This window comes from Schistocerca piceifrons, chromosome 2, assembly GCF_021461385.2.
Source record: "Schistocerca piceifrons isolate TAMUIC-IGC-003096 chromosome 2, iqSchPice1.1, whole genome shotgun sequence".
Classification (NCBI taxonomy): Eukaryota; Metazoa; Arthropoda; class Insecta; order Orthoptera; family Acrididae; genus Schistocerca; species Schistocerca piceifrons.
In genome coordinates, this window is record NC_060139.1 from 521,306,561 (window position 1) to 521,327,105 (window position 20,545).

General features: G+C 46.1%; 1 protein-coding gene across 1 annotated transcript in view; it reads right to left on the reverse strand.

Moving 5' to 3' along the window:
- Positions 1-4,784: 4,784 nt before the first annotated feature.
- LOC124775546 (B-cell lymphoma/leukemia 11B-like) overlaps positions 4,785-20,545 on the reverse strand; it is a 75,848-nt gene continuing 60,087 nt past the window's right edge. The window contains exons 3-5 of the mRNA XM_047250376.1: positions 5,872-6,914; positions 5,244-5,760; positions 4,785-5,126 (exon numbers count right to left, since the gene is read on the reverse strand). Of these exons, the coding sequence (XP_047106332.1) occupies positions 4,785-5,126; positions 5,244-5,760; positions 5,872-6,914 (1,902 nt within the window). The remainder of the gene's footprint in view (positions 5,127-5,243; positions 5,761-5,871; positions 6,915-20,545) is intronic.

Below are 20,545 nucleotides of genomic sequence, written 5' to 3' on the forward strand. Positions count from 1 at the left end.
AGAAGTAGAACTGGTGGTGTAATATGCAGACTGGCAATAGCAGGATGAGCATATCTGAAAAAGACAAACTTCTTCACCTCGAATGTGAATTTCAATGGTAGGGAGACTTATCTGAAGGCATCTGTCTAGAGTGTAGCCTCGTACCGAGGTGATATGTGGACGACAAGGCGATAATGGAAACTTTTGAAATGTTGTGCTACAGGTGAATGCTGCAGACTAAATCGATAGATCAGACAAGTGATGACGTACTGAATTGAATTTGGAAGAAAAGCATTTTATAGCACAACGCTGAAGGGCTCGTGTGACAAGACACACCCTAAAGCGTCGTGTAATCGTCAGTTTAGCATTAGACGGAATTGGGAGAGGGTTGGAGGTGACAAAGTAGGAGACAAATGCCTGGCTGTAGTAAGCAGGTTCAAATAGATGTTACATTCCTACAGAAGGCAAGAACACCTTGACCGTAAGATTTATGTTTCTTCGATGCAATCAACGTTTCTAGAATACTAGTAAACAGTTAATTAACTGTAGTCTGTTTACAGTTAGAGCAAACTTGCTTGGAGAATGTGAACGCCTGTGTGAGTAGCCTCTGATAATATTTGTGACAGGACAGGAAGCGGTAGGTAAGGAGAAACGTACATAACTTGCACCCTAAACCTCAGAGCGAGATATAAGCAAGTACTTAAACACTAGTTGCGAAAAGAGCATCGTAGGAATGACGTTATACTCTTTACACTATGTAATGTTTTATAAGATTGTTGTTTTTTTGTGTAGGCGGCGCTGGTGCTCCGATTTCCACGGTCAGTTCAGTTACGTTGATAGAGTGGTCTGAGCCGTATGGAGTCAGTCATCTCTCAGTAAGCAGTGATACCAGAGCGTAGTAAGTGAAATACATTGATTTAGTGATAACTGTGTTACTATAGAAAAGAAAAATGCATAGACATTATGCAAAACTAGGACATTTTCGAAATCTTGTTACCACTTTTATAAAAGTGTTTCCAGTAGCGTGATTTCTAAAGATAAATACCTTCCTTGCAGAAGTTGTTATATCATAATAAGTCACAAAAATCTTACAAGAAACAGAAAACGTTCTGTACAAACGAACGAATAACATCCGTTTGTGTATGTTACCTAAGCGGTTGTTGGCAACATTGCTAAGAATGGATGGTAACTATCAAAAGTTAAGTATTCCTCTTTCACTCCAGGCAACAGAACGTTCGTAGACAGGCTATGCCGTATGTGTAGTAGCACCAAACACGATCTGTTTGTTAGTGCAACACAAACGACGTACCGGGCAAGAGCAACGATAGGAAGAAAGTGAAACTGTAACATGTAAGACATGCCTTTACTGAACAACCCAGTTATACACATGAAATACTTAATACAAAAATATTTGTGTTAGTTTTGCGAGGAGCTAACAAGTGAGATGAAGTGTGCATAACTTCTAAAAGCCAGATAAACAGCAAAAAATATTAATGGTTAAGAAACTGATGAAGATACGAGATATACGTAAGGTCTCAGTTGATAATTTTTCTGGAATTCCCTGTGATGTAAGCATACAGCATGTCAGACAGATGAGGTGGAACCACGTGAAGCTGCGAAAGGGTAACCACTTAACGATAGTGCAGCAATTTCATTGAAACTTGCGGCATTCTTACCAACACCGAAGTTACTGGAAGCTTTTTTCCCCCTTCAGCATGTCTGACGAACAAAGCTACCAAGAAACTCTACGGAAACAGTTCTGTCTGAATCTGATTCGTATCGCCTGTTGTACGTAATTTCCTCAGGTGTACAAAAGAAAAGAGTAACTACAGCTTTTCGGAGTGGTTAAAGTCTCTGGATATCGGCTGGAGGATGTGGGTGAGTCGGGTCTTACCGGTAAGGCGGAGAGCGCAGAGTTGCGACATCGGACGTGCTCGCTGCTTTGCCGTTGACCCAGCCGCCAGTAGCGACTTAACAAGCGAGAGCTCGACGCCGTGACCATTGTTTAGGCACGCACAGTGGCTGGCTGTGGCTTTGTTCCGCCGCACACGCTGGTCGCTTCATTAGACAGCCACGACGACAGCGGCACAAAGCTCTGCTAACACAGCCTAGCACTCGGCTGGAGTTGCCTCGCGCCCCACTTTCACATTTGCCGAGAACGTCCTGTCGTTTTAGCACCGTGCGGCTTAAAATTTGGAAAGCCTTCTTTGGGCTAACAACATTTTATTTTTTTCTCTGTGCTTGTAGGATCTAAACAGTAAATACATAATAATTACCGTTTTTCCGCCGCTTCTCGGACTAAAGTTTAATTAAAGGAACAAAATATGTTTGCTCGTCTGCAGTTGAATTGAGGATTTTATTTTCTTACGCAGTATGCCCACGACATGTTCACTCTTGCTACACAACTAGCGCTTTGGGAAGTGCTGGCTCCCTGAATTCCACCTTCATAGCTCCAAGCACTGACTATGTCGAAAATTAATTTCAGCACCTGAAGAAGACGACTATTTCGGAAAATTGGACAGGAAAATATTTTCACCAATCCGTGTGAAAATACGGAAGTATATCAGATATCAGCCACAAGAAATAAGGGGATAGATTTTTTTTTTTTTTAATGACAGACACGATCTGTTTACACACAACGAACTTGAGAAATGTACTAAGGAAACAGATATTATTTGGTTAGAGTGGAAATGATCTGCTTTATAAATAACTATAAAGGAGGAAACTAGAACATTCTAAAATTAAACATGAACATCTGCTTTCAAATGCAGCGCAAAAGCGGAGACAAATGTTAGCAGACCACTTGGACAGTTTGGTATTATTAAGTGTTAGATTCGGAAGTTTTGTTGAAAACAGGGTACACTGATAGTTCATTTTAGTCACAGGTCTCGCTTTTTTTACATCTGCATATTAATTACCATGAATGTTGTGCTGGGATTATAAGATAAATAGTGGGAGAAATAAAAACTAGCAACCGAAACGTAGATACAAGTAAATAAGATCGTTGAGCATTTACGTGCATGTACCAGCTCACTTTATGGCTTGAGATATATTTTCACCGGTAAGTTGGCTAGTGTGGGAAGCAGAGTGCAAAACACAAAGCTCAGTGTAGTATAGATGGAGGTTGGCAGTCAGGGGTTGGTGAACGTGTGGTGGAGGAGACACAAGTATTATTTTGCAGCAGTCCAGATTTGGTACAATCAATCTTCACGTATTTGGAATATTAATTTACCGTAAGATGCCGTTGATAGGAACCAATCATAACATCGTGGAAGATACATATTTCATGGATGACTTCAATTTTTTTGAAATGCCAAGCAAGTGGAATGATTTAAAAATTTGGTATCTCGAAACGTAATTTTTACCTTATTCCGAATTAATAATACGTTACTTTTCTTCCGTGAATTATAGCTCAGGAAAAGCAGTGGCTGTTGGCATAATATGTAGTATTCCTTCCTGCCATATAAAACAGAATGCTTCTTGTTTTCAAGAGGTATTTCTTATATACAGTATTCTTGTTCACAGAGATTAGCCTTACATACTCATCCTTCGACAGTTACAACCACTTCTTTTAGCAGTCACAACACAGTTTCTAAGTTTCATCCAACCTTAAACAGATAACAATTCATCATTCAGGTATATTCGGTTAGCCAATGTTTGTAGATAGTTGTTACCGAACAGCCTTCACAGAGCAGGCAAAAGGACGCGAATCTTGGCCCGTGATCTGATTTATACAGTGACTAACATTTGTAGAGACATCTTGGTTTGCTCACTGTCTGCAGGAATGTAACGTGTGTGGAAGCCATGCGGCGCTGCGTTCGCACATGCGCAGAGCGGCCGGGTGTCGGCGCGGCTGCCAAGGTCCGCACGGAGCATGCGCACCGCGCGGCCACGCCCTGCGCCTCTGGCGACGCCCGCCGCCGCTGCTGCCGCCGCTCTCTTTCCCCATCTTGTTGCCGCACAGGGCCACTCGGCTGGAAAGTGGCTACCGGCTCCTTCCTCCGGAGAAAAGGAAAGTGCCCCGCCGCCAGCACTGCGCACACGACGGCTGCAAAATATCCCCAAGGCCACATCACAGCAAATTATTTCTTCTCGGCGAGGCTAAACGGTGCTCAATCTGCGATAATTGCTCTAGCACCTCTGCTTTGGACCAGCAGCCGACTGAAGGTGAACTCTTCTCTGCCACTGCTTAGTCAACGTAGGAAGAGTTCTTCCCCTGCAGGTAAAGAGCAAAAGTCTTCTTGTGACATCGGTAGTATGGTGACATAGGCCGATACTTGCCCATTTGTATCGAAGAAACATCAATGCTGTGCCTACGCCAAAAGCTAGCTCACTTGACGCGAAACACTTCCAGAAATAAAGGACCGTGAAGCTCTCAAACTTGCAGCAATCTTCTGAACTCGAAACTTCGTATCATTTCCCTGTTCCCTAGCACCTTCCTATTTAGATGAATGCTTTCTGTATTGTTTTCAGTTGATGCTTGGAACTACTGGTCCTATTTGCAGCCTGATAAATCGATCAGAAACACGGTCAGTTTTGTGGGTGATACAGTGTACCGCATTACTGATGCCTTGTCCTTCAGTTTTGGCGGAATCTGGTACAACTGGTGCCAGTTCCCTGTCGTTCTTGTTGGGGCTCTCGTAACATCTGATGGTTTACATTTTCACATACGGTAAGAGTTCTAGTGTGATAGGCTGCATTAAGGTGCCTGTTCCAATGTCTACAGTGGCCAGGAGCCTGACATAGTATACCCTGAAAGATATATAGGATATTCTGTGGTTGGTTATGTGGTGGAGAATTGTGTATCACGTATTGTTGTTGGGCGAAGCTGGTGGTGGCGACGGTTCTGTAATGTTTTCAGCATGACTGCTGCCATTGTTGGACGGTGGGTTAGAGGACGGACGGTCCTCCTGTGCAGAGGTAGTCGTGTCGTTGGCGGGGGACTTGTGAGGGACATCGTCCTTGGGCGAAGAGACTCGTGGAGGAGACAGTGATGACCCGGCCAGCGAGGACGACGACGATCTGGAAGACATATTGTCCTTGTCACTACTGGAGAAGGAACGGCCCAGCTTGGCCGCGTCGGTGTTGGCGCAGCGCGCGGCAGCCGACGCGTCGAAGGGCGGCGGCGTGATGCAGCGCCGGCCCAGCTGATCGGCGTGTAGGCGGTGCAACGGCGCCAGCGGCGAGAAGTGAGCGCCGCCCGACGCCCCCGCAGCTGCAGCCGCGGCGGCAGCGGCGGCGGCGGCGTGTCGCAGCTGCGCGGCGGCCAGCGCGGGCGGAGCCACCAGCCGGCCGTCGGCCGTCACCTTGCCCATGAACGAGCGGATCTCCTCGAAGCAAGCGTCCTCCGCCAGAGGGCCCAACACGCGCGCGTGCTGCTGCTGCTGCTGTTGCTGCTGCTGCTGCTGCTGGAGCTGCAGCTGCTGTCGCTGGTGATGGTGCGCCAGCAGTGCCGACGGACTGCGCCGGGGGTCGTCCAAGATCGTGGGTCCGTCCGCCTCGTGCTTCTTCAGATGGCGGTCTAGGTTCGTCTGCTGGCCGAAGCAGCGGTCACAGAGCGGGCACTTGAACGGCTTCTCCTTGTTGTGGATGTTGCGCACGTGCCGCTGCAGGTTGGACGAGATGCTGAAGGAGCGCTCGCAGTACTTGCACTTGTACGGCTGCTCCCCCGTATGAGTGCGTAGGTGGCGTGTCAGATTGGCAGATCGAGGGAACACCTTGCCGCAGAACTTGCAAGCGTAGCGGTCCTTAATTTTTCCGCCCGCTGATGCTGCGACGCCACTTCCTCCGTTGGTCTGGACGCCAGTGGCAGCTTCGGCGAAGTTCCCCACTGGCGAAGCGGGCACAGTTACCTGCTTGGTGGTTAGGGCGTGTTGTTGCTGTTGGGTTTGCTGTTGTTGTTGCTGTTGCTGTTGCTGCTGCTGAGCCAGTGGGTGGCGCAGCATTTCGAACCCGGCCGCTGGCGAGACACCGGTGGGCGAAGAGTGGCCGTTGAGCAGTGAATTGGGACTCAGGAAAGCGTAGGGAGTTCGTGGGGAGTGATAGCCAGGGGGGCTGACTGGATAGGCGAGAGGTAACCGTGCGCCGGCTCCTTCCTTGTTGGCGCGGCACATCGCCTCCAGCATTAGAGGGTGAATGGGCTGGTGCGAGAGGAAGACAGGGTAGTGGCCTATGCCGGGAGAGCCCACGGGGGATTTGAGGCTGTTCGCCACGGAGGATGCGGAAGGACTGGACTGTCTCTGTTCTCTGTTCTCGTCACCGCTGCCACCGGACGAGGCGGAAGAGGCGCGTCCGGCGGGTGGCGACGGCGACGGGGAGCCCACGATGACGTTGCGGTTCTCGTCCTCGACCTGGTGGCGGCGCCCGGCGGCGATGGCGCCCTTCTTGTGGTCGAGGCGCAGGTCGAGTGGCTGGTCGTCGTGCTGCGGCGGCGGGTGGCCCGCGGGTGACATGTGCGGCGCGCCCGCCACCTGCTGGGCGCCCGCGCCCGCCCCCGCAGCGCCGGCGCCCGCGGCCGCCGCCCCCGCGCCCGCGTTGTGGCGCGACAGGTCGAAGGGCAGGTCGTGGTGGTCGGGCGGGCCCGCGGCCGCTGCAGCCTGGCGGCCCTCCTCGGGCACGCGCACCGACAGCGGGTAGACGGCCGCCTGCTTGGGCGAGCTGTGCCCGCCCGACGCGAGCAGCATCTTGCGCGGCGACGAGTCCTTCTCGCGCATGGCATGTGCGGCGGGCCCGTGCTGCAGGAGCCCCACGCCGACGCCGACGCCAAGGAGCGCGCTGCTGCAGCCGCTGGCCCACGTCGCGGCCACCAGGCTCATAGGGCAGGCGGCCGGCCGGCGCGGCTGCCCCTCGCTCTCTGCAACAGCACACCACGCCGCTCCGTTAGGCGCGCTCGCCAGCGGCATCATCCGCAACGCACACCTCTCCGCCACCGGTATCTATCATAGACAGAAACGACAACCCGTCAAACATTTTCCTAGTGGCCGTCTACTGCATAAACAAAGGGAAAATACTAAATGATATATGACTGCCAAATTGGAGCACGCGATCTATTTTACAAATACCATTCTATTCACAAACGTCTAGGTCGCTTTTGATATACTCCTCGAACCGCTTCGGCTCTAATGACTCATCGTCAGAATTAAAGCTCCAGTATCTAAGAAAGTGACACGTCAGGTCATCATTGTGGTCAGTTAAAAGAAATAACCATAAAGAGTGCTTGATGCTGACCTGACATGTTATTTTCCTAACAACACACGTGAGCTGTACTTCTGATGATGACTCCTTAGAGTCGAAACTACTTAATAGTAATTTATCTACCACATGCGACTTGTGAAGAAAAGAGTGGAAATATGAAACTTCTTGGCAGATTAAAACTATGTGCCCGATTGGGACATGAAGCCAGAAAACCTTGCCTGTCACGGGCTGACGCTCCTACCTATCCAGGCACGAGTTACGAACTTCGTTACTTCTGCCAGCACCTCTTTCGTACTTTCGAAGCTTGAAACTATGAGTGGGGGATGGCCGGCGACGGGGGGAGGAGGGGTAGGGTGACGGTTGAGAGTTACGCGTGGATAGCTCACCCTAACGAACATTTTCATGCGAAGTACAAGGCCCCCAGGTCAGAGTTCTGGTGTGGCATACAGTTTTAGTCTGCGAGGATGTTTAAAATCGACGCGTAGTCCGCTGCAGGGTTAAAATGCATTCCGGAACTTTAAAGAGATTTGAATTCCGCCTTTGTAACTACTAAAAGATACGTATTTATTGCACATTTTCCTGTCATTTCAACTGTTTAAAACATCGTTGCGGTAGCAATTTTGATTGAGTTCCTCTTACAGTTGATAGCGTCACCTGACTGTACGTTTTTCAAGTGTTCCTGATTTTCTGGCTTCCAGTACTTCACATTTCGTTGCGTAAAACACATTGAAATATTGCACCACTCCTGGATAAAACGCTGTGCAGTTATGTGCTTACTCAGGAGACTGTAGTGCAATATTTCGTCGCTTTTTAGGTCAAGAATCGTATGGTATATGTCTATTTTGTGTGTTTAGCGAGGAGAGCCTGATTATATACTAGCAGTCCAATACTTTGTCAATTTGTACGCGTAGTATATGTTTGTATGTTTTGTAGATTTAACGAGGAGAACGTAAATATAGATTACGCTACTGCTATGGATATGAACGTTTGGCGTCGTTGGCCGGGAGGCCCCTTCCGGGGCAGGTCCGGCCGCCTTGGTCCAGGTCTTATTACATTCGACGCCACATTGGGCAACCTGCGAGCCGGATGGGGAAGAAACGATGATGAAGACAGCGCAACACCCAGTCCCTGAGAGGAGGAAATCCCCGACGCAGCCGGGAATCGAACCCGGGCACGTAGGATGGCAATCCGTCATGCTGACCACTCAGCTATCAGGGCGAACACGCTACTGATGGAAAATGTTGTTGTGTTTTACGCCAAGAAACGTAGAGTATACATCTGTGTTCGTGTGTTTAGCGAGGATTACGTAAATACACTCCTGGAAATGGAAAAAAGAACACATTGACACCGGTGAGTCAGACCCACCGTACTTGCTCCGGACACTGCGAGAGGGCTGTACAAGCAATGATCACACGCACGGCACAGCGGACACACCAGGAACCGCGGTGTTGGCCGTCGAATGGCGCTAGCTGCGCAGCATTTGTGCACCGCTGCCGTCAGTGTCAGCCAGTTTGCCGTGGCATACGGAGCTCCATCGCAGTCTTTAACACTGGTAGCATGCCACGACAGCGTGGACGTGAACCGTATGTGCAGTTGACGGACTTTGAGCGAGGGCGTATAGTGGGCATGCGGGAGGCCGGGTGGACGTACCGCCAAATTGCTCAACACGTGGGGCGTGAGGTCTCCACAGTACATCGATGTTGTCGCCAGTGGTCGGCGGAAGGTGCACGTGCCCGTCGACCTGGGACCGGACCGCAGCGACGAACGGATGCACGCCAAGACCGTAGGATCCTACGCAGTGCCGTAGGGGACCGCACCGCCACTTCCCAGCAAATTAGGGACACTGTTGCTCCTGGGGTATCGGCGAGGACCATTCGTAACCGTCTCCATGAAGTTGGGCTACGGTCCCGCACACCGTTAGGCCGTCTTCCGCTCACGCCCCAACATCGTGCAGCCCGCCTCCAGTGGTGTCGCGACAGGCGTGAATGGAGGGACGAATGGAGACGTGTCGTCTTCAGCGATGAGAGTCGCTTCTGCCTTGGTGCCAATGATGGTCGTATGCGTGTTTGGCGCCGTGCAGGTGAGCGCCACAATCAGGACTGCATACGACCAAGGCACACAGGGCCAACACCCGGCATCATGGTGTGGGGAGCGATCTCCTACACTGGCCGTACACCACTGGTGATCGTCGAGGGGACACTGAATAGTGCACGGTACATCCAAACCGTCATCGAACCCATCGTTCTACCATTCCTAGACCGGCAAGGGAACTTGCTGTTCCAACAGGACAATGCACGTCCGCATGTATCCCGTGCCACCCAACGTGCTCTAGAAGGTGTAAGTCAACTACCCTGGCCAGCAAGATCTCCGGATCTGTCCCCCATTGAGCATGTTTGGGACTGGATGAAGCGTCGTCTCACGCGGTCTGCACGTCCAGCACGAACGCTGGTCCAACTGAGGCGCCAGGTGGAAATGGCATGGCAAGCCGTTCCACAGGACTACATCCAGCATCTCTACGATCGTCTCCATGGGAGAATAGCAGCCTGCATTGCTGCGAAAGGTGGATATACACTGTACTAGTGCCGACATTGTGCATGCTCTGTTGCCTGTGTCTATGTGCCTGTGGTTCTGTCAGTGTGATCATGTGATGTATCTGACCCCAGGAATGTGTCAATAAAGTTTCCCCTTCCTGGGACAATGAATTCACGGTGTTCTTATTTCAATTTCCAAGAGTGTATATACTTTTCGTGCAATATTTTGTCGTGCTTGACGTCGAGATATGCGTAGTACTCAAAGAAAAGGCGATTTTAGACCAATAACATCAGTACCAAATGCAGGAATACCTGGAGACGACACATTCAGATGTAAGTGGAAGTAAAGTAAAAATTCTAAATTTGAAATAAATAAAATAAACACATGTGTAAAATAAATACACATTTTAATAGTTGCGATATTCCTTAAAGCAAGTACAGACACCGTAGGCGCTCAAATCAAGAAAGGGAAAAATATTCTCCAGTTGAGGTAATATCTACACTAGTCTACTCCTCGTTTAAATTTTGTTGGTGCTACATGAATTGAGATAGCCTTCGAGCCTCAACACGAAGCTATCGCTTCTATATAAAAATAGTTTTGCCTGCGCCTATATTCTTATTTCCAGCCGTTTTGTATTCGTTGTATGTGCTGAGGAAGCACAGGGGATTAAAGAGACACATAAAGAAGTCATTAAAGAATTATTTTATTTACTGCTTCGTTTTTAGTACTAATATTAATACAAGAGAACTCTTACTTTTGTACATCTTCGCTTCAGGACCGGCCACTGTAGAACTTTGTTATAAGACAATATATATTAGTAGGCTGAGGATGTTACAAAGGGAATCCCAACTGGGAATATTTGGAAGGAGATTTCTGTTTCTGTCGTTCACTTCAAACCCAAGGAAAAACTCCCAAAGACAGCTTAACATGTACATACTTAATCTTTGGCCTTTTAAATTGTGTTAGCAAAGATATAGCTACAGGTTAAATAAATAATTGCCGTGTGGCTAGGGCCTCCCGTCGGGTAGAACATTCGCCTGGTGCAAGTCTTTCGAGATGACGCCACTTCGACGACTTGCGTTTCGATGGGGATGAAATGATTATGATTAGGACAACACGACACCCAGTCCCTGAGCGGAGAAAATCTCCGATTCAGACTGGAATCGAACTCGGTCTGTTAGGTTCCGTCGCGCTGACCACTCAACTACCAGTGGCGACAGGTTGCCATTGCGATAAGCATCTTGGACTAGTTCCGAGCTACATACGAATCGAGTAGAGATAGACTATGATTTTTTCCAGTAGGAAATTATTCGTCTAATAGTTATCATGTAAAGTACATACAATAAAATGTTCACGGCTACTTGAAGATCAAAGTGAAGATTGTAAACAGACACTGGCTGTACTGGTACCAGACGATGTAACAACAGTGACTCTTTGCTTTTTCTGTTTCAATAAGATAGATAGAGATGTTTTTTTCTTCATTTGCTTACTAGGTCTTCCTCAGCATGCGACACAACTAAAATTTTATTGAAAAAATTACAGCTTATAACTAAGCAAAATGATTTTCGTGTGTCATGACTGCATGATGATGAGGCTTATGCTACGAAATACATTGTACATACCAACTCAATGGTGTGAACTTATTTTCACAACGGTTATTGATAAAGGCATTTATTATTTTTAACTATCATGTAAAGTATGTAGGTCCTCTTACTGAAAGTCCTTTACTTCGATAATAGATAAACTCTTCTGATGAGCTTCCGATGGTACCTTGTTCGTCCAGTGAGCCAGAGGTTTCGCACCTGCTTGCTGCATGTGCAAGATATCGTCTGTAAAGCATCGTAGAACGTAGCTACTTGCGAAATGAATGGGTTTCAACAGCAGCTGTGAAATCCAATACGTCATTTATAGATTATGTAACAGCTATGGAGCACGACATCCATAAAATATTTCGTTGCCATTATTGCAATGCAAATAGGGTAATGGAAAATCACAAATCACCGAAGTGTAGAGCAAAACAGCGTGTTAAATCTCAACCTTATTTGCTGTGGCGTGTGAAGTGAGTATACTAGAATATACGGACGCTGATCCGTTTCTCGAATGTGGACGCTGAGTTCGACGGACTTCCTGGTCTCTGTTGATGTGTCGATTATGTACGTAGCCAAATAGTATTGCCCTAGTCCTCTTGAAATGGTCGCCGTTAATAAGACGAAAACGATACAAACACTCGTTACATTCGTCCACACATTACATAGACATACTTGACTAAGGAATGAAGAAGGCCCTTTTTCAGTATTGTTTATGTCATATACTGACATACGAAATAGTTCTGAATGGTCGGGTTCAACCTAATTACTAGATTTGCTATGTCTATTGTTTACGTTCTACCCCAACCATTAGAAGACAAACAAAAACATTTTTTACCCTGTATCATGTCTCGCTCTCCTCTCCTTTCAAACTCTATTCATCATCTCCTCCCTTATTTGACGAAAGGAGAGCATGGACCTATAAGTTAACATTTCAATTCAGATATATTTCTTTACTTGTCACGAAGTTCACTTTGTCATTTGATCAACAGTGTTGATATTATTGTGGCATAGATGCTGTTGAAGACTCTGTATAGCTGTCGCGAGGGAGCAGTAAAGTTACTGAGTCAAATTCTACCCTCTGTGATTGGCAGATATTTTCTGTAGTTTAGATGTGCTTTCAGTTGATAGTTTTGGACCGTATATAAACAGGATGTCCTCTATGTCAACAGCTTGAGAATGTTGACAGGGGGAGAGAAGATGATCTGATGATGGGAACTGAGACATCGGTACACGCTTTAGCATCCTACTTGATGCACTTGAATTAGCGTGTCATGCGTGCGGTGGCAATGAACTATACGTAGTAAGATAGGACGCGAGATATTTATGAGTCGTTGTTCGCCACAAGGATCTAGAGTATCTCTGAACTTGGAGCAGACATTGCGTGCTTAAAAGCCCCGGCACATCGCGTGTCTCCCCCGTTGAAAGTTCGAACATCGCTTGCGGGGATGCTGTAAAACGATTACTTCACAAGCGGTTCTGTTATGTGGGTCGACTTCTTATAGCGGCATCGTTTCTTTACTAGGATACCGCACCGAAAGTGGAGCACTTGCAACTGACACCTATCCCGAGTTATATCAGACCTATAGAAAGTATGCCAACGTTAATTCAGTAGTTAACCTTAAGAGTCATTGTGGAAACAGAGAAACACAGCGTTAAAAGACAGAGAGAGAGAAAGAGAAGAAACATGATCATTGTGGGGTATTATGGCTGAGTTCAAAGAATTCTTTTCACTTGTTCCTTATTGTCCTGCAGTTCTCTGGAGTTAGAAGCAACGTAGTCTTTAGAATTGAAGGGGTATCGCCCTCTCTCTCTCTCTCTCTCTCTCTCTCTCTCTCTCTGTCTCTCTCTCTCTCTCTCTCTGTCAATAAATCCGGCTCTATAGAGAAGACGTAACTTAAAATTAGAACATAGTTTTTGGTTTAAAAGTTTATTATTGAAGATGGTAGTTAAGGGTGCTCGATATAATGGTATTCAAAGCCCAAGTTTTGTTTCGAGTTAATATACAAAACGTCAAGTTAAGCTGCAGCAAATTACTTCTAAAAAATAATTAGAAGCACAGTCGATCGGTTGTACACACTAAAATCTTCTAACTATTTAGTTATGTCGGGGATATAACAGAGAACTTTAGTTCTTGTGCCATATTCCTGTCGGCATCAATGAAGTGGTTTAAAATTTAGTATACTGCGAATTGCCCAATAGTCTGTTTCACCGAGTGTATACTAGTAAGCGTCACCATGTCGAGAATTCGTGAGACACCCTCGGCGCTGGGGAAACTTCCAACAAGGTGGCAAACTGCAGCGAAGTTCGTCAGCAGTTTGTCCTGTGTTAAATTTCTGTCTTGTTTACTGCTTTCAGTATACTGTGAATGTCAAATTTGTTTTGTATCGGAATCTGTCCTTTGTTAAGTCTATGTAGATTCGTACCAACGTACGAATTAAACTAATGTGTGCTGTGCCTAGTCAGTTCGTAATTCCGAAGAAGTCTCTTTAAAGCGGAGACATTTCAACCAAGCATAATTAAACGTCGTAATAATTGAAGAAACTGAATGGAAATACCTAATAAACGTGATAGTATAACTGACAGAGACTCGAAAGGCGTTGTACACCTCGCGAGCACCTGCTAAGAATAACTGGAGAACCGCCTTTCCGGACAGATGCTGCGAATATCCTTCAGCTCTCTTTGTATCTATCACGTAGTGATGGCACAGATACAACTAGGCGAACGACAGCTTTCACAGAGGAGTGCGATTACAAGCTCTCATTCTTCCAACGCCCCAGCCTTAAATGAAAGTATAGACTTCGATGAAGATCACGACTATGGGTTTAAAAAGACCAAACATCTATGGCCACCAGTCTCTTATTTACCTCCCATGACGGAATCTATGTACCCCACCTGTCTGCGTCTAGACTCTAGAGTAAATCCCATATGCTAGCATAAGGCGGGACGTGGGTACCAGACCAGCAGAAGCGCTACACAATTCGCACCAGTTGTCAGAGTGTGTTTGTAGATAATCTTTAAGTAAAGTTTAATACGATTTTATTGCTCTTTGCTGCTCTTCAAGTTAAACATTGGTAAATTATATCTGATTTCTGAGTTTTTCCCGGCGTTATAAGCAATATTTCTTCGGGTGAGCCGCGCGGAATGGCCGTGCTGTTAGAGGCGCCATGTCGCTAATCGTGCGGCCCCTCCCGCCAGAGGTTCGAGTCCTCCCTCGGACGTGGGTGTGAGTGTTGTCCTTAGTGTTAAGTTAGTTTATGTAGTGTGTAAGTCTAGGGGCCGATGACATCAGCAGTTTGGTTCCTTAGGAACTCACTCACATTTGAACATATTCTTCAGGTGACCATCAGGTTACCAATTCGAGTGTTGTGCACGACACTTCGGCGAACGATGATGTTACGCCCAGTCGCTGCACATGCTCGAACCAGTACCTCACAGTCGCTTAGAGATCAGGCAGCGGCAACGAATCGATCACTACTATTCGCAGCAGCTATGATGATGGTTAGGGCCATAGAAATATTGTTCATAAAAATGGGATTGATTTAATGGACATGTCAGAAGATACACTCATCCGAAAAAATGCATCATTTAATTCTAGAGTTTGAATCGGAGGTTTTTTTTTCTTAACATGACTGCATTGATCAGTATATTCAATCATTTGTTCATTCTCCAGTTTTGTTTTGTGAAATACCCCTCGTGTTAATGTATATTGTATTAAACCGTAGTGGTGTATATTTGCTTTTGGAGGGCCTCCAACTTGAGCAAAGCAAAATTAGTCTGTTCTTATAAAAAATGGTTCAAATGGCTCTGAGCGCTATGGGACTTAACATCTGTGGTCATCAGTCCCCTAGAACTTAGAACTACTTAAACCTAACTAACCTAAGGACATCACACACATCCATGTCCGAGGCAGGATTCGAACCTGCGTCCGTAGCGGTCACGCAGTTCCAGACTGAAGCGCCTAGAACCGCACGGCCACATCGGCTCTGTTCTTATATTTCCCAGACATGTTTCGCTGAAGTTCCAGCATCATCAGTGGGCTTTTATTTTCCATCCCGTTACCACACACCTGCGGTTTTTATCGTTTTTTACGTTTTTTTATTGCACTTGGTTTCTTTCTCAGTTTGTCAACTTTTTTCTGATTTCTTGGAGGACAAAGATGTTTCTGACAGTAGCAGTTGAACCGTTCCGCTATGCAAGAATAGGATAGTTGGAGTAGGCTTTACTTTAATTACCATAATAAACTATGTAGTACAGCCAGTACTTTCGGAGACACGAACAAAATATCTTTATTTTATGTTGCACTCCGCGGCCTACCGTCAATAAGTAATGAAAGGCGCTTTATGAGGACGTAAGCACAATTAAGCACCATTGAACCGGAAAAATAATTTAATTTTAGCGTGGTACTCCACGTTCTTCCGTCAAAAGGTAACGCGGTTTATGAAGACAGACCCACAGTTAAATTCAAGTCAGCATGGTAACGCTCGCAACTGAGCTCGCCTTAGTGTAAAGTGGCGCAGGTGTAAGATGCTTGGTTAATTCACTTGCCTCGCCCACAAACTTCTTCACTTGCTCCAGCATGCTGCCCGTAACAAGGCGATGCCTCGCATTCAGCCGCAGGGCAGCGGCAGGAGCAAGTAGCGCTCCGGCACCTGGACTGACCAATGCGCGCCGCGCCCACAGCCGACATCTTCGACCACATTCCCCGCGGCTACCGCAGGGTGATCAGATTTGCATTTACACAGAGGAAAGCTCTTCTCCGAGCCCACCGGCAGCTTGCGCAAAGTGGCCACCGGGAGCAGTTCAGGAGCTTTCGACCCAAGTATGCGGCATGACCGTCACCTTCGAATGACCTACCGGAGCGCGTAAAGGTCGCCCGGAATAACCGCAGTTCTGACATCAAGGAAGAGAAATTCGGTGGCAGACTGAACATAATTTCTTAATGTGTGTATGTTGTTTCATCGATAAATAGCTTATTCAGGTAAACAAGAAAAATAATGGTCGTTCCACGGACCACAATAAGTAAGAGCAGATCGAAAAAGTTCGTTCAGACTGCTCCTATAACAACATATCCATACATAAGGAACGTCACGATTTACCAACAAGAGTTGCTGATAACATTTCTTTATTGAATAACCATTTTCGGTCCATATCCTGGAGTGATGTTCTAAATGCTTTTATGAACCTGAAGATGGCTGTGCACCGAAACTGATTGTTCGGTAGAAAAATTTTATCAGATGCCCTTGGTGGTAAATCACGACGTTCTTCGAATATTTAAGAGCTGTGGGCACCAGGTTCTTAAAAGATATTCAAAACCTCCCGTATTTTGAATCCACAGCTTACGACATCATCTTTTAGCCCCTACATCAAATCAGTTACGGTGTTCTGTACGGACGGGTGGAAGTGCTGGAAAACGTATTATATACAGATATGCGGTGGAAGATCACGTAAAGTCAGCATTAGGGAAGGCGAATGACAGAGCTTATTGGTAGTTTTTTGGGAAAATACAACCCACCTATATAGGACATCGCATACAACACGCTAGCGCGACCAATTCTAGATTACTGTTCCAGTGTTCGGGCTTCTTATCAGATAGGCATGACAACAAGAAACGATTCCAGGGACTCGGTACTAGTAAAATAACGGGTCGGTAGAGCGCACGCGCAAGTGAAACGGAAATGCTCTGGGAACTTGCGAGAATCACTGGAAGAAGACGTAGTTTTCGGGTTTGTGTGGAAATTTAGAGAACCTTTATTCGTAGAAGACTGTGCGATCATTATGCTGTTACCAACACATGTGTTACGTAAGTAGCATGGGAGATTAGGTTACGTACAAACGGGCATATATACATACACAATACGCGACTAAATACGAAATATGGTAGATAATATTAGTACGATATACCCTCCTCCATCCATTGGACAATGGCTTGCGATGTACGTACGGTGTATGTAGATGTAAATAACTTTCACTATTTCCATGCATTGTTTCTTTTTTATAATACAACGTCAGATTTAAGGCATTTCCTGTTGTTTATTGCGTTTTCTAGCTTTTACACTGATATGTGTTAAGGATGTAAGTGAGTTAATTCTGATTGGAGATCTTAAGTATAAATGGCACACATGAAATGCTTTTCAAACCAACGTGTGTCACAGTTCACTCACATGTACTGCAGTTTTATTACTGAAGTGACACATTGAGGTCGTAACAAGAAAAGCTTAATCTGTTTCAGTTGTCATACTTAGACATACTTGAAGCTCATCCACGAAATACAAATCAGCAGCAAATAAAACATCTGCTTTCCGAAGACAACCTGGTTTGGCTAGCAGTTGTAATGGATGCTACATTTCTATTTGGCTACGTCTACGTGATCATTTACTAATACACTTCCCCAGAAACATGCTGCGAACTGTATTCGCCATGAGGTGTATCCACTCTTTGCTGCACGAAAACATAGCTTGGACTCAGGGGCTCCTCCAGTGAACGCACAAATCATATAAACATGTGGGCCGATGAGTCGCAGTAGGTGCTGGCGCAAGCTGATGGCAGCGTGTATGTGCACCGAAATCTACATGATGAGATAATCTCGAGTGGGAGATATTCACATGGGGTAAAACGAAACACCCTGATGGTCATGAGTCGGGTCTTACGGCAAACGTAACAAGAAACTGTCATTCGATTACGTACTTTCGTTTCCTCATCTATAGAACTTTCAACAACACAATGCATCGCCCCATGCTTTCACTGTATCACAGCGGTGGAGACAAGAGCCGATAGATGTGAGGAAGCTTGCCGGCCGCGGTGGTAGTGCGGTTCTAGGCGCTCCAGTCCGGAGCCGCGCTGCTGCTACGGTCGCAGGTTCGAATCCTGCCTCGGGCATGGATGTGTGTGATGTCCCTAGGTTAGTTAGGTTTAATTAGTTCTAAGTTCTAGGGGACTGATGACCACAGCAGTTGAGTCTCATAGTGCTCAGAGCCATTTGAACCATTTTTGAGGAAGCTTGTGTGGCTCTCGCATGTTACCTGGCATCAATGCTGGTGAGCAAATATTGAATATTACCGAACGAGGCTCTACCCGCCTTGGTCCATGTGTATTGTGGGCAACAGTTGAATGATCGTGGACCAGTCTGGTTCTACAGCTCTTTCATTGTCCAAGTCCACTTTCCGACAAGTCAACGCCATCATTAGAGCGAATAAAAGCGCTTAATTTTGCTGAGTATGTGTCCCTAACGCAGTGGCTCATATGTGTATACCTAGGAAAATGAGGCCGCTTTTGGTTTCAATTTTGAGTTAGGGCTGCGGAAGTTTCACAGTGTTACGACTTTCTTCCTCATCGTGGAAACAGATGGCGCTGTGGTTAAGATGTCTCGTATTTGCGAGGACTTCGGTTCAAATGCTCCGTCTGTTCACACTCATGTAAGTTTTCCTGGTAAATATGTATGTGGGTGATACCTTCGATAAAACAAGCAGTGGTCAATTTTCTGCCCCATCCTCGACCAATCTGCACTCATGGTCCGTCTAAATTGACCTTAATGATAAACTACGTTAAACGCTAATCTTTTTCTTTCTTGATTTTTATGTTGTCTTCTGTTTACATATTTAAAAGCGATTTTTTTCTTTATCGCTGGACAAATCGCGGTGTTTAAAGACTTTTCACATAGATCCTGCTTCTCTGAGCGAAGGAGGGAATATCTGATATTAAATACTACGTAATGTCAGCGTTGATTCGTCTGGTTTTTATGGTCCTGTACCTCAGTCGGTGAAAACGAAGTCCTTACAGGGTCACTTTGTTCTCCGTCCGTTTGACTGTCTGTCTGTCCAACTGTTGTGAACCCCTTTTCTCAGGAACAGGTAGACATATAAATTTGGAATTTACGTTAAGTACTAACTTCAACGGACCCTTAGCGGTGTAAAAATTTTAACTTCTAAGTCAATGTAATGAAGAGATACAGCCATTTATGTCACGTATGTTGCGACTCACAAACCCACTCATCATAACCTGGTGGGTACTTCCCCTTTGTTTCACAGTGCAAATAACGGAAAAGGTCCGAAAATCGTTAATTTGTAGTTATTTTTATGTAATTCATTATCCGACTTTCTACCTGTCTACCTATTAAGACACCTTTTTTCTCAGAAATTATAATAGCAAGCATGAAATCAAACAAAAAAATTTAAACCTATATCTTAAAATTAAAGCTTTCTCAAAAGTCTCGGAATTCTTGGGACCGATAATGTTTGTACGGAACCCTGACAGTGCGAGCCCTACTTGCATTTGGCCAATTATTTTCCATGCACGCGCTTTCGTGCTAACTGTCCAACACATTACAGTCTATAGTGAATAACGTGTCTGATTTGCAGTTCTCATACGTAAGTTTTTCCACGCATGAGATAATCTGAGTGTCAAGATTCGTGGGACGCAACCTTCCAGTGCGGCGCGTAGAGTCGACTACGCAAGGAGCCTCGCGGAGGGAGGCCGGAGATTAACGGCGGCGACGCTGGTGCAGTTTCCTGCCGCAACAGCCGCCGTAAAGCAGAGCCGACCTCAACGCTTTCCTCCACACTTCCGTCCTCCTTGCTGCGGTCGACTTTCGTTAATTTCACCACTACTATGTGACCACCTGCTAACTGAACTCTTACCGAGGTGCCAGCATTTCGAGTGCCTTATACACGATACAAAAAGTCGCTCTTTGATAGCCGCTCAGGAGGGTAATTCCTCAACAACAGCTATTGAGTGAATGACCTGACGTTTCAGACGTACTCGACAGCCTTACCGTTATCACACTAGACGGTGGTGGTGGTGAGTGAACAAACTATCATTTTAGATGAACCTGACAGCCTTATAGGTACCATTCTAGAGGACGATCGGGTACAGTAACAGGACACATTTGCGGTGGTATATCACATCGATACCAGTGTATAAGTAACTGAAGATGACGCCGTAGTTGGCCCGAAATCTACTGCAAATATATAAAAACAATAAATGCTGATGAGTGGACAAGTGATACGAGAATAACCGTTGTTCCCCACAACAGGAGATTCTTTTACTGTCTACTGAGTAGCATCACTTCAGTAGTAGATGTGTGATAGACGTGAATCATTTATTTTGTTTATCTGTTTATTCATTCATCGAAGGATCATCTCACAATGATATAAGATCGGCAGAGGTAACAGTACCAATCCATGGGCCAAAATATAGCACACAGAATGCATAACAAGCTTTAAGAGGATAGGACTGGTAGTACACGGGGATAGAAC